General features: G+C 40.9%; 1 protein-coding gene across 2 annotated transcripts in view; it reads left to right on the top strand.

Moving 5' to 3' along the window:
- The window catches only part of wdr7 (WD repeat domain 7), a 748,403-nt gene that overhangs the window by 588,511 nt on the left and 143,749 nt on the right, over positions 1 to 16,143 (top strand). For both annotated transcript variants that reach the window (XM_078552151.1, XM_078552141.1), the window contains one exon: positions 2,460 to 2,577. In XM_078552151.1, coding sequence (XP_078408277.1) covers positions 2,460 to 2,577 — 118 coding nt within the window. The remainder of the gene's footprint in view (positions 1 to 2,459; positions 2,578 to 16,143) is intronic.

Raw genomic sequence — 16,143 nt, 5'->3', positions numbered from 1 at the left:
AAGAAGAACCCTGCTATGCAATATTTTATGCTTTTTTGCATTCACAAAAAAGAGGATGGTGGGAGGCTTCAAGAGGCTTTGAAAATGTTTGTAGCATATGCTACCAAACTGATGACCTGCAGCTTTGTAGAGACATTCTGAATGCTCCGCACACCGTTTGTTAATAGGACAAATTATAGCAGGTCAATCTTGACTGACTGTTCCGACTGAACATGTGAGATCTGTTCCTTGGACTGGTGACGTCTGCTTGCTTATTTCTTTCACTGTAAGTCATTAACATGTTTTTTTAGCCTTTTTGAGGGAATGAATTTTAATGCTTTAGCCTCACTTTTATGATGTGAAATTTTTCAATTATATGAGCGTGCTAAAATATAAACAATTTATGTAAAATCATCAATGTATTTTTAATAAATGCAGCTAATTCAAAAATACGAAATGCTTTGATGCAAGAGAGTTGGTGCATAAAGTGTCACAGTGAACTTTATTAAAAATTATGTAAAACCAGTGCACTTAAGTCTTCAAAAGTTACTTTTGAATATGATGTGTGTGTTTTTGCTCCACTATTACTTTTTAACACTCACTGGAAATAATTTTGATCAAACAAGACAGCCATTAGAGAAAAAGAAATGAATTGGTGGTTTTGAATTTGCAGAAGGGTCATACGGACTCTGTTTCTCTCTCCACTGATTCTGTCAGACCTGCTGAGTTTTTGCGGCGTTTTCTGTTTTTGTTTCAGATTTCCAGCATCCGCAGTATTTTGCTTTTATCCTTTAAAAGAGATTCTGCTTCATGCAAATAATTATTACCAAAATATAATTCCTTATGGCTTATTATTTCCTAACATGCAAATGTTTGACAAGATTTTTTTGAAAGATTGTGAAACATCTTTAAAGATTTTTGGGAGGAAAACTGAAACTGTCAAGTATAATCAGTGATGACTACTTGCAAAGTAGAATTGTGCAGACCATAATTTATAGGCTAGTGTTTTTAATTAATTTTAGAATTTCGCACTGGTTGATATTTTGCTTGCAGGGTATTTACAAGAGTTTATGTTTACAAGAGCTTTATATCTCTTTGATATAATTGGCCACATTGCTGGAGCCATAGTCAATGCTGTGATGGAAGCAGTAGGATAAAAAAGGACTGGGTAGAACTGAAAAGGAACTATCTCACCTTCTCCCAGTTGGATTTTTAAATTATGTTTACCAAGTGTGAAGCCACTCTTGAATATTTTGTTGATGTGAGTTCTACTGTGCAATTTCATTTAAGATGACATTTTAATTTCTGAATTTTTTTTTAAGAACAGAATTTGTTACCAGCTCAAAAGTGTTTTAGGTTGCTGTCTGCCTTTGACCAATGTTGACTTGAAAATTTCACTTTAAAGTCTAAAAAATTCTAGCATGCTAAAAATTCACATATTCACCCCTAGCCTCTCATTAACAACCCAAATTGTTTTTTTCTAATTTATGAGCAATTAAATAATGTACTCCTATAACCTTTTCAGTCCTAATTAAGAAAAAAATGTGGATTTGAAATAAAAGGAGAAAATACTGATCATAAAAAGCAGGTCACTGGAAAGAGCTGCTGAACTTTCCAACACCCAAAACCATTCTTTCCTGTTTTTAGATGCTGCTGGATATTTTAAACACTTTCCATTTTTTATGCTCACTTCAGTTATTTTAAATTACTCTGATCTGATTTTTTTGTTGAGCCTTTATTGTGAACATTTGTAAGAGGGAGATAAAGGTATTTGAACATGCCGCTAAAAAAAATGTCCTTAAACAAAAACACACCCTTAATTAAAATGCCAGGTGCGTAACAGTCTCTGGTTTGAGATATTTATGATTTTTCAGTGCTAACTTTGAGACATTTACTATGTTTAGGTGCTAGCTATAAGAAATTCCGGCATTGTCATTTCTTGATCTGTCTGTATTGATATGCATGATAATTATTCTACTAGTCAAACCAGAGTTGCAATTTTTGTTAACCTCGGTGATTAATTTTCAATTCTGAGTTTTTTCTTTCAAAGTGCATCAACATGCAGCTGCTAAATGTTAATTTACATACCCAGAGAAAAATACTATTGACCAATGTTACTCATGGAAACAGTTGAGAAAAAAGTGCTTTATGTTTTGTTTGAAGCAAAACAGTATTTAAATATTCTGGTTGTGAGAGTTCAGCTGGATGTTCCTCAATCAAATGGATTAATTTGTTAATATCCCCCTTTCAGATGTTAAGTAGATTCGCTGTATTTTGATACGTATAATTACTTGACTTTGTAGGTGATGTTGGGACGCCCAGAATCTTAATCACACTACCCTGTAGCAGTTCATTATTTTCAAACTGTTTGACTGATTCCATTGACCTTGAAATGACATTATAAACTGGTAATCTTTTCACCCTTAGCTTCTCAATGTGTTTTCTCTCTCTTTTTTCCCCCCTTGTCTGATGCTGTTTAGCATTACAATGGGGCTGCCGCTCAGCCCAGCAGCTGACTCCGCCCGCTCAGCACGTCACGCTCTTTCACTCATTGCCACAGCCAGACCACCAGCCTTCATAACTACTATTGCACGTGAGGTGAGTCATTATGCTGTGTCCTTGCAAACTGTAATTGCTAACCAGAAATTATATCCTTTTTCAGTTGCAAACCTGAGAAATTGAAAGTGAATCTTTTTGATACGAATATCTTGGATCTGTATTTTGCATCAGTGTTTATGGTTTGGAGTAAAGAAAACAAAACAATTATCAAATGGGAAACAAAGTGGCAATATGAACGTGGATTCCCAATTTTAAGTGGTTGTTCTGCATGTAGTTTTTGCATGTAGTAAAAGTGGCAAAAAATATGTGCGGGAATACAACATGATTCTTTTGAGTACAGGTTGAATACCCTTTATCCATAAATCCGAAAACTGAACACATCCAAAAACTGCACCTTTTTTTGAACCTCATCGACCTTTAGCGCGGTAAGTCTCTGACCCGAGCTGAGACAAACTTCGCTGACTGCACCCGACCTTTACCACAGGAATCCTAGTTGTTTGTCTGCACTGTTTATCTTGTGATTTTTGTCTGCACTTTTACCTACAAACAGGATTGCAGATGGCGTCACGGGTGGGAACTTATTACAGGTACCCTGTGTTTCTTATTCAGTGGTGCATCTTATTCTTCGAGGCATTTTATTTACTTCAGACTATAGCTAGCCTAGGCTTTGGCCATTGTTAGGTAAGTAGGCCTAGTCCTATATGTGATATCCGAAAATCAAAATTACCTGAAATCCGAAACTCAGTTGACCCCAAGGGTTTCAGATAATGGATGTTCAACCTGCATAAAGAAATTAACACTGAATATCTTAAATTACTGATATTAAGTTGATTATGTTTTTATAAAATTCATACTTGCTTTGAATTGAAGTCCACTTAGGTAATTGTGATGCATTTTCATTCCACCTCAATAGCTCCACGGCCTTTGGCGCAATGGACACCCACACCATCCTCCTCTACCACGTCTCCTCCTTAGCTCACCTCTGTGGAGTTGCCCTCTCTTGGCTATACTCTTACCTATCTAGTTGTGGGCAGGGCATCTCCAGTAATGGTTGCTTTCTGTGCCAACATCCTTATCTCAGTAGTTTCCAAGGATCTATCTTTGGCCTCATCCTCTTCCTCATCAATCTACCCCTTGACAGCATCATCCAAAGTACAGCATGAGCTTGCGCATGAACGCTAATGACTCTCAGCTCTACCCTCCAGTACCTCTCTCAACCCCTCCCTCTGTCTCTGCACTTTCAGGCTGCTTATCTAATCTCCAGTTCAGAATTAGCCACAATTTCCTCCAGGTAAATAGTGGGAAGACTGAAGCCACTGTCCTGACCACAAGCCACAAATTCTGTAGCCATTCCACCAATCCTATTTTTCTTCAGGTGCTCTCAGTTTGAACCAGACATTTTTTGCAACTTTAGTGTCCTGCCCCAGCCTTGTTGTGCTTCCATTCCCATATTCTTTTCATCACAGGCTGCCTGCTTCATCCTTCCTAACATCACCCACCTGTGCCCTGATCTCAGACGTTTGCTACTGAAATGTTCATCCATGTAATTTTCATCTCCAGAACTATGTGCACTCTAAACTCCTTAAACTCATTTAAATCTCTTCTGTATATTACCTTGCACAAAATCCCCTTCACCCATTATGCATAGCCTTGCTGGCCTACATTGCTTCCCAGTCCTCCACTGCTTCCAATTTAAAATCCTTATGCTCATATTTAAATCCCTTCATGACCTTTCCCTTATCTATCTCTAACACCCACCTCCTCCAGCCCCACGAACCCATCAAAATTCTGCATTCTTCTGAATTGGGCTCCTGTACAACCCCCGGCTCTACATTTGGTACAGTAATAAAGCAGTTGTTGTATAAGGGTATCTGGCACAGCAAGGGTTAATGTGGGACTGGGAAACAGCATTGCCCACAGTGTGATGTAAAGAGACACATGACCTGAGACTAGAGAGAGTTGTGGACTGGACAGAGACCTGTGTAGAAGCAAGCATGGAGTTAGCTCATAGCTTGTACTACACCCTGTATATATGTATATAGTTATGTGTTATCAATAAACACTTAACATTTAACCTTACAAGCTTCAGAACCTCTTTGTGAGAGATCAACTGAATATATAACATAATAACAGCGGTTATGTTACTGGACTAGTGTTCCAGAGGCTGGATTAATAATTCAACCTCAAATTTATGGAGGTTTGAGAATTTGAATTCAGGTTTTTCGTTTAAAAAACATCTGGAAAAAGAAGGCTTGTATCAGTAAAAGTAAGCATGAACCTGTCACATTATCATAAAAACCCAACCTGTTTATTAATGTCCTTTTATGGAAGGAAATCTGCCATCATTACCTTGGGTGGGCTATGTGTGACGTGGTTGACTCGTAACTGCTCTTGAAGTAGCCTATCAAGTAGTCAGTTGTATAAATCCACTATCAGCAGTTCAAGAATGCCCACCATCCGAGCAAATAGTGATGGACAATAAATACCTCCCTTGCCAACAATGCCCTCATCCTGAGAATAAATTTTCAAAAAGACATTTAGTCCTCTGTATACCTCCCCTCCCTAAATGCATCCTTCTCTCTCTCCTCCTTTAAACCCAACTGAATATGACCAATATTAGCAGGGTAATCAAAACTGGACAAAAAAACCCAGAAAAAATGGACACGAGGACAAGTGTAGTTTAATTGCTAACCATTAGAATAATGCTGAACAGTGCTGTTTAGGCTATCCACAGCGCATTTCCCATTTAGTGATCATGAGAATATAATGATCAAATTTGGTTGTGCTAATCAGATTTATACTAGATTCCCCATTTAAAATATGCATCATTCATTAACTCTCATCCAAGAACCTCTCCTTCCCTTTGAATTTCAGTCATTGTTCTTATTCCCCAAGGCAAAACCTTTCTTGCTTTTGAGTTGTACTCATTACTGTTAATGCAAAGCCAGAAAATTACAATCCCTTTATGTCCTGTGAGATAGCAGTCTCAGCCCAAAGTTAGCAGTCTGAGGAATCATAGAATGGTTTTAGCACAGAAGGAGGAAATTTAGCCTGCTGTGTCCACACTGGCTGTCTGCTTCAGGTAGTCCCACTTCCTGGCCTTTCCCTGGAGCCTGCAATTTTTTTCTCTTCAGATAGTTATCCAATTCCCTTTTGAAAGTCATGGTTGAATCTACACTCTCAGACAATGCATTCCACATCTGAACTACTTGTTGCATATGCAAGTCTTTCCTCATGTTGCCTCTGGCTCTTTTGACGGTTACTTTAAATCTGTGCCCTCTGGATGCACCTGATCCGGTCCTGGTAACTTATGAACTTAAGTACATCCGACCTTTCTAATATCGCCTTTTTATCAATTTTTAGCCCACCAAGTATCTCAACTGCCTCCTTTTTCATGATGACTTTGGCAACATCTTCTTGCTTATTATTCTGTCCTTGACCCATCTAGGACACCATTCTCTCTCCAGCAGCGTAATATCCTTAATACAGCGATCTCTCCTTTCCTTTCCTATCTTCCCTGAATATCTTGTATCCAAGAATATTTGGTATCCAAGTCTTTCCATTTTTTGAGGTAGGTCTTCGTTATTGCCAAAACATCACATTCCCACACGGCCACCTGTGCCTGCAGCTCACCCCAACCTTATTTACCACACTTATTGCATTTTTTTTTACTCTGATACCACCTAATGCATTACTATTTCTTACTCTAGTGCTATCTGTCTCTTCCAATTCTTTGTGCATCTTGTTTTTTCTCTCTAATGTTACCTCCTGGTTCCCATCCCCCTTCCATGTTCATTTAAACCCTCCTCAGTAGATCTAGCAAATGGCCTCACAAGGATACTGGTCCCAGCTCTGTTCAGGTGCAACCCGCCTGGCTTGTATAAATCTGCCATCACCCCCAGAACCATGCAGCCCCAATGTCCCGGGAGAGGTCAGAAAGCAGAGTCGTTGGACAATGAACAGTGGTATACGATGAGAAGGAAAAGAGAGGCTTTTAGCAGGTACAAGGGGAGCAAATCAGCGGCGGCATTAGTGGAGTACAGAAAGTGCAGGGTGGAGCTTAAGAAAGCAATTAGGAGAGCAAAGAGGGGATATGAGAAAGCTCTGGCTGGTAAAAGTAGGGAAAATCCCAAGATATTCTATAAGTATATCAATGGGAAGAGGATAACCAGGGAACAAGTAGGGCCCATTAGGGACCAAGGGGGCAATCTATGGGTGGAGCCAGAGTACATCGGTAGAGTGTTGAACGTATACTTCACATCCGCCTTCACCCAAGAGAATGAGGATGAAGGTATGGAACTCGAGGAGAGAGACTGCGAGGTTCTTGAGCAGATTGACATAAGGAGGTGTTGGCAGTCTTAGAAGTGGACAAATCTCCAGGTCCGGATGATTTGTGTCCCAGATTGCTGAGGGAGGCAAGGAGAGAGATCGCAGGGGCTCTGAGCCAATTTTTTAATTCCTCTCTGGCCATGGAGGAGGTGCCAGAGGACTGGAGAACAGCTAATGTGGTTCCGCTATTTAAGAAGGGTTGTAGAGATAAGCCAGGGAACTACAGGCCAGTGAGTCTCACGTCAGTGGTAGGGAAACTATTGGAAAAAATCCTGAAGGAGAAAATCTATCTCCACTTGGAGAGGCAAGGTTTGATCAGGGATAGTCAGCATGGCTTTGTCAGAGGGAAGTCATGCCTAACAAATTTGATTGAATTTTTTGAGGAGGTGACCAGGTGTGTAGATGAGGGTAGTGCAGTTGGTGTAGTTTATATGGATTTCAGCAACGCCTTTAACAAGATCCCACATGGGAGACTTATAAAGAATGCAAATGCAAATGGGATACAGGATAATTTGATAAGGTGGATTCAAAATTGGCTTAGTTGTAGGAGGCAGAGGGTGATGACAGAAGGATGCTTTAGTGAATCGAAGCCAGTGTCCCGTGGCGTACCACAGGGATCTGTGCTCGGTCCCCTATTATTTGTCATTTATATAAACGACATAGATGACTATGTGGGGGGTAGGATTAGTAAGTTTGTGGATGACACAATGATTGGCCGGGTGGTTAACAGTGAGGTTGAGTGTCTTGGGCTACAGGAAGATATAGACGGGATGGTCAAATGGGCAGATAAGTGGAAGATGGAATTTAACCCTGAAAAATGTGAGGTGATACACTTTGGAAGGAGTAATTTGACAAGGAAGTATTCAATGAATGGCATGACACTAGGAAGTTCTGAGGAACAAAGGAACCTTGGCGTGTGTGTCCATAGATCTCTGAAGGCGGAGGGGCATGTTAGTGGGGTGGTGAAAAAGGCATATGGGACACTTGCCTTTATCAATCGAGGCATAGATTACAAAAGTAGGGCGGTCATGTTGTAGTTGTATAGAACCTTGGTGAGGCCACAGCTGGAGTACTGTGTGCAGTTCTGGTCGCCACATTATAGGAAGGATGTGATTGCACTGGAGTGGGTGCAGAGGAGATTCACCAGGATGTTGCCTGGGATGAAACATTTAAGTTATGAAGAGAGGTTGGATAGACTTGGGTTGTTTTCGTTGGAGCAGTGAAGACTGAGGGGCGACCTGATCAAGGTGTACAAGATTATGAGGGGTATGGACAGGGTAGATAGAGAGCAGTTGTTCCCCTTAGTTGAAGGGTCAATCACAAAGGGACATAAGTTCAAGGTGAGGGGCAGGAGGTTTAGGGGGATGAGAGGAAAAACTTTTTTACCCGACATGGTGACGGTCTGGAATGCGCTGCCTGGGAAGGTGGTGGAGGCGGGTTGCCTCACATCCTTTTAAAAAGTACCTAGATGAGCACTTCGCACGTCATAACATTCAAGGCTATGGGCCAAGTGCTGGTAAATGGGATTAGGTAGGTCAGGTGTTTCTCTCATGTCTGTGCAGACTCGATAGGCCGAAGGGTCTCTTCTGCACTGTGATTCTCTGATTCTGGTGATTAGAAATTCAAAGTAAACTGTGAACTATAATGCTTAGGATTTTTTAACTTTAGTAAAATATGGCTAAGCAGTGTATTGTGGCTTTTTCACAGCATACCGATCAGCTGTTCTAAAATACAGGCTGGCGCTGCTCAGCTATTCAACAAGATAGCTTGCTGGAATTTTAAACAGCTATGCAGTACCCTGCTTGGTATACCCAATTTGGCATGAAAATTGCCTTCTCGGATATTTTGGAATGACCACCTTTTGATTTAGTGAGCATTTGATTATAGTGATCATTTCAGTACCTGTCCAAATCAATCACGGTAACTAGATTCCAAGATATCCCAACATTCTATTAGCTCTTCTAATTGATTCACCGTTTTCCCTAGACGTTGAAAGTAACGAGTCTATTGCTATTCCCAGGTCCCTTTCAAAATCTCTTTCTGCTAATTCACACTTATGACATTTTTTTCAAGCAGTCTATTATTTCATATTTGGGTACCATCGTATAGTAGTGACGCTACTGGACTAATAATTCAGAGACCTGGACTAATGATCCAGACATGGGTTCAAATCCCATCACAGCAGCTAGGGAATTAAATTTAAATTTAGTTAATTAACTAATTAAAATGGAACTAAACGCTAGTATCAGTAATGGTAAGCATGAAACTGCTGGACTGAAATACTCATCCAGTGCATTAATGTCCTTTAGGAAAATAAATCTGCTGGTCTTTTCTGGCCTGGCCTGTATGTAGGGTTGCCAACTTTGGCTGAACATATTCTGGGAGATGTTGGCAGAAGTGATGTCACAGTAGCGTGGCACAAGTGGGTTCTAAGGGATCATGGGGGAGGAAAATGCATCAAGGCTTCTATCGAGCCCACTGCAAAAGCCCATTTCATACCAGCTAAAACTTCTGTATAAATTCTGACAAATTCATGCAATGGTTTCATTTTTAAAAAATCAGTCAGGACTAAAATCAGCGCTCCTTTTACCTCCAGCCTCGGCAGGTAAAAAGCTTTCTAAGACTTAGCTGTGTTGTTTTTTCTAGCCAGCAGCCCAGCGTCCACTCCTTTTACCTCCTCAAGTCATCCCTACTTGAACATAGTTGCCTCTTTTTTTCTTGAGTGCAGTATGCGTGCACGACCCACCTCAGTACCATTTTACACTTTGTGTCATTACACTGCCAAGTATGCAGTCAAATCGTTCTACAATGAATGATGAGCCATGAACTATTGTGTATGTTAATTTATTTGCTTAAAACATCGTTCTGAAATCTCCTGCATTGCTTTCAGTAGCCACTGGAAGGTTGATGCCAATTCCAGTAGACTCCCAGCAATTCCAGGGGGTTGGCACCATACCAGTATGTGAGTCCAGGCCCACTGCAACGTTGTTGACTCTGCACTCCTTTTTGAAGTGGCTTAGCAAGCTACTCCGTTGTATCAAGCCATTTATCAGCAGTTAAAGAAGGCGATTCACTACCACCTTCTCAAGGCCATTCAGGGGTGGGCAATAAAATCCTGGCCTTAGCAGTGACATTCACATCCCATGAGTGAACAAAAAAATTTAATGTTAAATTTTATTTACTATTTGTCAGCACTGTTGCATAAACATTTACTTACTGCTGTCCCTATTTTATTACTATCAGCATATTTGACATGCTAACAGCTTTGATATCAGATCATTAATTTGGTTCAGAAACAACAGAGGTTCAAATGCTGACTGCCTGCTACAACATCCCACCCTCCCCCACCTGCTACTCACCCATCACCCGCAGACTGACATTATGGGTGGGATTTTCCACATCCGCCCGCTGCTGGGATCTTCTGGTCCCTCTGCAAGTCAATGGACTTCTGGCTGGGGCCCTGCCTCACCCGCAGCGTGTCCTGCCCACGATGGGGTGGGAAAACACCGACCTATATATTTTCCAGAGTGCCCTCTCCTTTTCAGCACTCTTTTTTCCTAACCAGTATCACCTTATCTGGCCTGATGTTCTATCCTGTTTTTTCCTGTTGCACAGTCATTGTTGTCACATAGGGAAACAGCATCCAATTTGTAATAGAACAAAGAACAAAGATAAGTACAGCACAGGAAAAGGCCCTTCGGCCCTCCAAGCCATAATGCCCGTTAACTAAAACATTTTGCACTTCCGGGGTCCGTATTCCTCTATTCCCATCCTATTCATGTATTTGTCAAGCTGCCTCGTAAACTCCACTACCGTACCTGCTTCCACCACCTCCTCTGGCAGCGAGTTCCAGACACTCACTACCCTCTGCATAAAAAACTTGCCCTGCACATCTCCTCTATAGTTTTCTCCTCTCACCTTTAATTCGTGTCCCCTAGTAATTGACTCTTCCACCCTGGGAGAAAGCTTCTGACTATCTACTCTGTCCATGCCACTCATAATTTTGTAAACTTCTATCAAGTCGCCCCTCAATCTCCGTCGCTCTAGTTAGAACAATCCGAGTTTCTCCAACCTCTCCTCATAGCTAATAACCTCCAGACCAGTCAACATTCTGGTAAACCTCCTCTGCACCCTCTCCAACGCCTCCACATCCTTCTGGTAATGTAGCGACCAGAATTGCATGCAATATTCCATGTGTGGCCTAACCTAGGTTCTATACAGCTGCAGCATGACTTCCCAGCTTTTATACTCAATACCCCTGCCAATGAAGGCAAGCATGCCATATGCCTTCCTGACTACCTTATCCACCTGCGTTGCCACTTCAGTGACCTGTGGACCTGTACACCCAAATCCCTCTGCCTGTCACTTAAGGGTTCTGCCATTTACTGTATAATTCCTGCCTGTATTAGACCTTCCAAAATGCATTACCTTGCATTTGTCCGGATTAAACTCCATCTGCCATTTCTCCGCCCAAGTCTCCAACCGATCTATATCCCGTTGTATCCTTTGACAATCCTCTTCACTATCTGCAACTCCTCCAACCTTAGTATCATCTGCAAACTTACTTTTACATTTTTACAGTTACATTTTCCTCCAAATCATTTATGTATACTACAAACAGCAAAGGTCCCAGCACTGATCCCTGCGGAACTCCACTAGTCACAGCTCTCCATTCAGAAAAGCACCCTTCCACTGCTACCCTCTGTCTTCTATGACCAAGCCAATTCTGTATCCATCTTGCCAGCTCACCTCTGATCCCGTGCGACTTTACCTTCTGTACCAGTCTGCCATGAGGGACCTTGTCAAGGTACCTTGTCAAAGACCTTACTGAAATCCATGTATATAACATCCACTGCCCGTCCATCGTCGATCATATTTGTCACTTCCTCGAAAAACTCGATCAAGTTAGTGAGACACGACCTCCCCTTCACAAAACCATGCTGCCTCTCACTAATACGCCCAATTGTTTCCAAATGGTAGTAAATCCTGTTACGAAGAATCTTCTCCAATAATTTCCCTACCACTGACTTAAGGCTCACCGGCCTGTAATTTCCTGGTTTATCCCTGCTACCTTTCTTAAACAATGGAACAACATTGGCCATTTTCCTGTCCTCTGGGACCTCACCCGTAACCAGTGAGGATACAAAGATTTCTGTCAAGGCCCCAGCAATCTCCTCCCTTGCCTCCCTCAGTACTCTGGAATAGATCTCATCTGGCCCTGGGGACTTATCCACCTTAATATTCTTCAAGACGCCTAACACCTCCTCTTTTTTGATCTCAACATGATCCAGGCTATCTACACACTCTTCCCTAGACAAATCGGCCACTAAGTCCTTGCTAATGAGCAAGGTCCGACAAATGACAGTGCGACAAAAGACTAATTAAATAATGTTAGTATGTTGACTGAGGAATAAACATTAGCCAGGACAATAAGAGAACTCTCCTGGCCTTCTTTGAATAGTGTTATGAACATACAAACATAAGAAACATGAGCAGAAGTGGACAATTCGGCCCCTTGAGCCTGCTCCACCGCTTGGTAAGATCATGGCTGACCTGTTTGTATTTCGAATTTCACATTCTTACCTACCCCCAATAACCTTTGATTCCCTTGCCTAACAAGAACCTATCTACCTCTGCCTTAAAAATAATTGATGATCCCTCCCCCACTGCGTTCTGAGACAGAGAGTTCCAAAGTTGCACAGCCCTCTCAGAGAAAAAATTTCTCCCCATCTCTGTCCTAAAAGGGAGACCTGTAATTTTAAAACAGTGCTCCCTTGTTCTGGAATCAGCCACAAGAGGAAACATCCTTTCCACGTCCACCTTGTCAATACCATTCAGGATCTTATATACTTTAAGTCACCCCTCACTAATCTAAACTCCAGTGGAAAAAGCCCAGTCTGCCTAATCTTTCTTCATAAGACAATCTGCTCATTCCTGGCATCAATCTAGTAAACCTCCTCTGAACTGCCTCTTGTGCACTTACATTCTTCCTTAAATAAGGAGACCAAAACTGCACACAATATTCAAGATGTGGTTCACCAAATGCCCTATATAACTGAAGCGTAACATCCTTACTTTTATGCTCAATTCCTCTCATAATAAATAATAACATTCCATTAGCCTCCTTAGTGTTGTGGGATATTTTAAAGATGATACCTTCAACAGTACAGCACTCCCTCAGAACTGCACTAGAAGGTCACCTGAGATTTTGTGGACTAAACCCATGAGGGTTCTACTGTCACATTCCCAATTAGACATACTCGGTCAATCTTGGATTTATTTTTTGCCAATTATTATATACCCTTCCTTTATTATACGTTTTCTTTTTGGCCAGAGGTCTATAACAACAAAAATTTGCACTTATATAACATTTTTAACATCGCAAAACACCCCAAGGCACTTTTCTATCTTCATCCTATATTATCAAATCAGCTCCCGTGTGAACCTAAAAGACCTTCCACCTCTCTCCCATATTCTACCTTTCTTGAAAATATAGTACTTGAAAAGTTAACTGGAAAAGCATTCCAGAAATTGCAAGTACTTCAACTCTAATTAAACACAAAAGCAACAGAGGTTACTTTCTAAACATTTGCGAAAAGCAAAATTCCTGGGGTTTTAAATGGTGAGGTGGGTGATGATGTGCAAGAATCAGATTTAGATGTTCAGCATCAGTCCAAAACAAAGTAGATTCGGACAGATCAGTCCCTTGGACCAGATGAGCTTCATCCCAGAGCACTGAAGGAAGTGGCTAAAGAAATAGTGGCTGTATTGGTGTTTATCTTTCTAAATTCTATAGATTCTGGAAAGATCCCAGCAGACTGCAAAGTAGCAAATGTAACCCCACTATTTAAGAAGGGAGGGAGAGGGAGATGGAGAACCACAGAACTGTTAGTTTGATGTCAGTAGTAGGGAAAATGTTAGAATCTATTATCAAGGATGTGATAACTGGACATTTATAAAAGATTGGTGAAATTGGGCAGTCAGCATGGATTTATAAAAGGGAAATCCTGTTTGACAAACTTGTTGGGGTTTTTTGAGAATATTACTTGTAGCATTGATAAAGGAGAACTAGTGGATGTGATGTATTTGGATTTTTAGAAGGCCCCACACAGGAGGCTAGTAAATAAAATTAGAGCACATGGGATTGGGGGAAATGTACTAGTATGGATTGAGAATTGGTTAACAGACAGAAAGCAGAGAGTAGGAATAAATGGATCATTCTCAGGATGGCAGGTTGTCACTAGTGGGGTACTGCAAGGATCAGTGCTAGGTTCATAGCTGTTCACATAAATGATTTAGATGTGGGGACCAATTGTAATATTTCCAAATTTGCTGATGACATCAAACTGGGTGGGATGTAAGTTGTGAGGAGGATGCAAGGAGGCTTCAAGAGGACTTGGACATACTAAGTGAATGGATTAGAACATGGCAGATGGAAGATAATGTGAATAAGTGTGAATATTTTCACTTTGGTAAAAAAAAACAGAAAGGCAGAATATTTCTTAAATGGTGAGAAATTGGGAAGTGTGGGCGTCCAAAGCAACCTAGGTGTCCTTGTTCATGAATTACTAAAAGTTAACATGCAGGTGCAGTAAGCAATTAGGAAGGCGAATGGTTTGTTGGCCTTCACCACAAGGGGATTTAAGTACAGAGTAAAGATGTCTTGCTGCAGTTGCTTGGTGAGACCTTGCCTGGAGTATTGTGTACAGTTTTGGTCCCCTTATCTAAGGAGGGATATAGTTGCCATAGAGGGAGTGCAATGGACATTCACCAGATTAATCTCTGAGATGGCAGGATTGTCTTATGAAGAGAGATTGGAGAGACTGGGTCTGTATTCCCTAGAGTTTCGAAGAATGAGGGGTGACCTCATTGAAACTTACAAAACTCTTACAGAGCGTGATAGGGCAGATGTAGATAAGATGGTAAGTCTGGTGAGTCTAAAACCAGGGGATAAATCTCAGGATAAGTGGTAGGCCATTTAAGACTGAGATGAGGAGAAATTTCTTCACTCAGAGGGTGGTGAATCTTTGGAAGTTTGTAGCCCATAGTGCTGTGGAAGCTCAATCATTGAGCATGTTCAAAACAGAAATCAGAAGATTTCTGGAGACTAATGACATCAAGGGATATGGGAATAGCACGGGAAAATGGTGTTGAGGTAGGTAATCAGCCATGATCTAATTGAATCGCAGAGCAGGCTCGATGGGCGGAATGGCCTACTGTTCCTTTGTTCCTATGTTCTTTTCTGAACATCTAAAACGCCACATAATAAATTTACTTGCATCTTCTGGGTGATCATCTTTATGAAATGCCTACAATGTCACATCATCTTTTTACTGCATATGTTTATGATTCAAGTAACTTGTTTTAACTGCTTCAGATTTATAATTTTTAACATTTTCAGAAAGCCATAGGATTCCACCATAGTTGTGTTTAGCTGTTCCATCAGAATAAAAAGATTGAAATCAAAATATTGAGTTTTATTTTTGAATAAACATTGCACTGCATCTCAGTTATTCTGACATGCTTTAACTATATTGCTGTATTGAAGATTTTGTATTGTAGTGCACAATCATACATCAAAACACATTTGAGCCTGCAACAAATGCTCGAAGTATTGAGCTGCTATTACTTACATTTGCTAAAAGCATGTGATTTCCCTATGATATTTTCAACACATTTTTAATAATGTTTTGCATAACATTTAGAAGAATGCTTAGAATCCCTTATTTCCATCTTTGTAACATCGCTGTGCTCGTACCTCTTCCTTCTGCAGTTGAAACCCTCATCTGTGTCTATATTACCTCCAGACTTGGCTATTCTAACACACTCCTGGCTGCCCTCATGCATTCTACCATCTGTAAGCTTGAAGTCATTCACAATTTTGTGTCCTAACTTGCACTAAATCCCATTTATTCATACGAAATAGGAGCAGAAGTAGGCCATTTGGCCCCTTAAGCTTGCAAGCCTAACCCTAACCATCACCCCTGTGTTATGCTGACCTACATTGGCTACCGGTTAAGTATACACCTCAACAGTATATAAAAGCTGGAGATGCTGGAGATCTGAAATAAAAACAGAAAATGCTGCAAAAAAGATTAGAATTTTACAGTTGAAGTAAAAGCAGAAAGTGCTGGAAAAACTCAGCAGGTCTAGCAGCATACGTGGAGAGAGAAATTGAGATAACATTTCAAGTCCAATACTACTGTGGTGCCCTGAAGAAGACTCATATTGTACTCAAGTTTTCCGGCACACACTGTTTTACCTCAACTGTAAAAT

The sequence above is a fragment of the Cetorhinus maximus genome, chromosome 1 (genome assembly GCF_964194155.1).
Source record: "Cetorhinus maximus chromosome 1, sCetMax3.hap1.1, whole genome shotgun sequence".
Lineage (NCBI taxonomy): Eukaryota > Metazoa > Chordata > Chondrichthyes > Lamniformes > Cetorhinidae > Cetorhinus > Cetorhinus maximus.
This window is presented reverse-complemented; position numbering and strand designations above follow the sequence as displayed.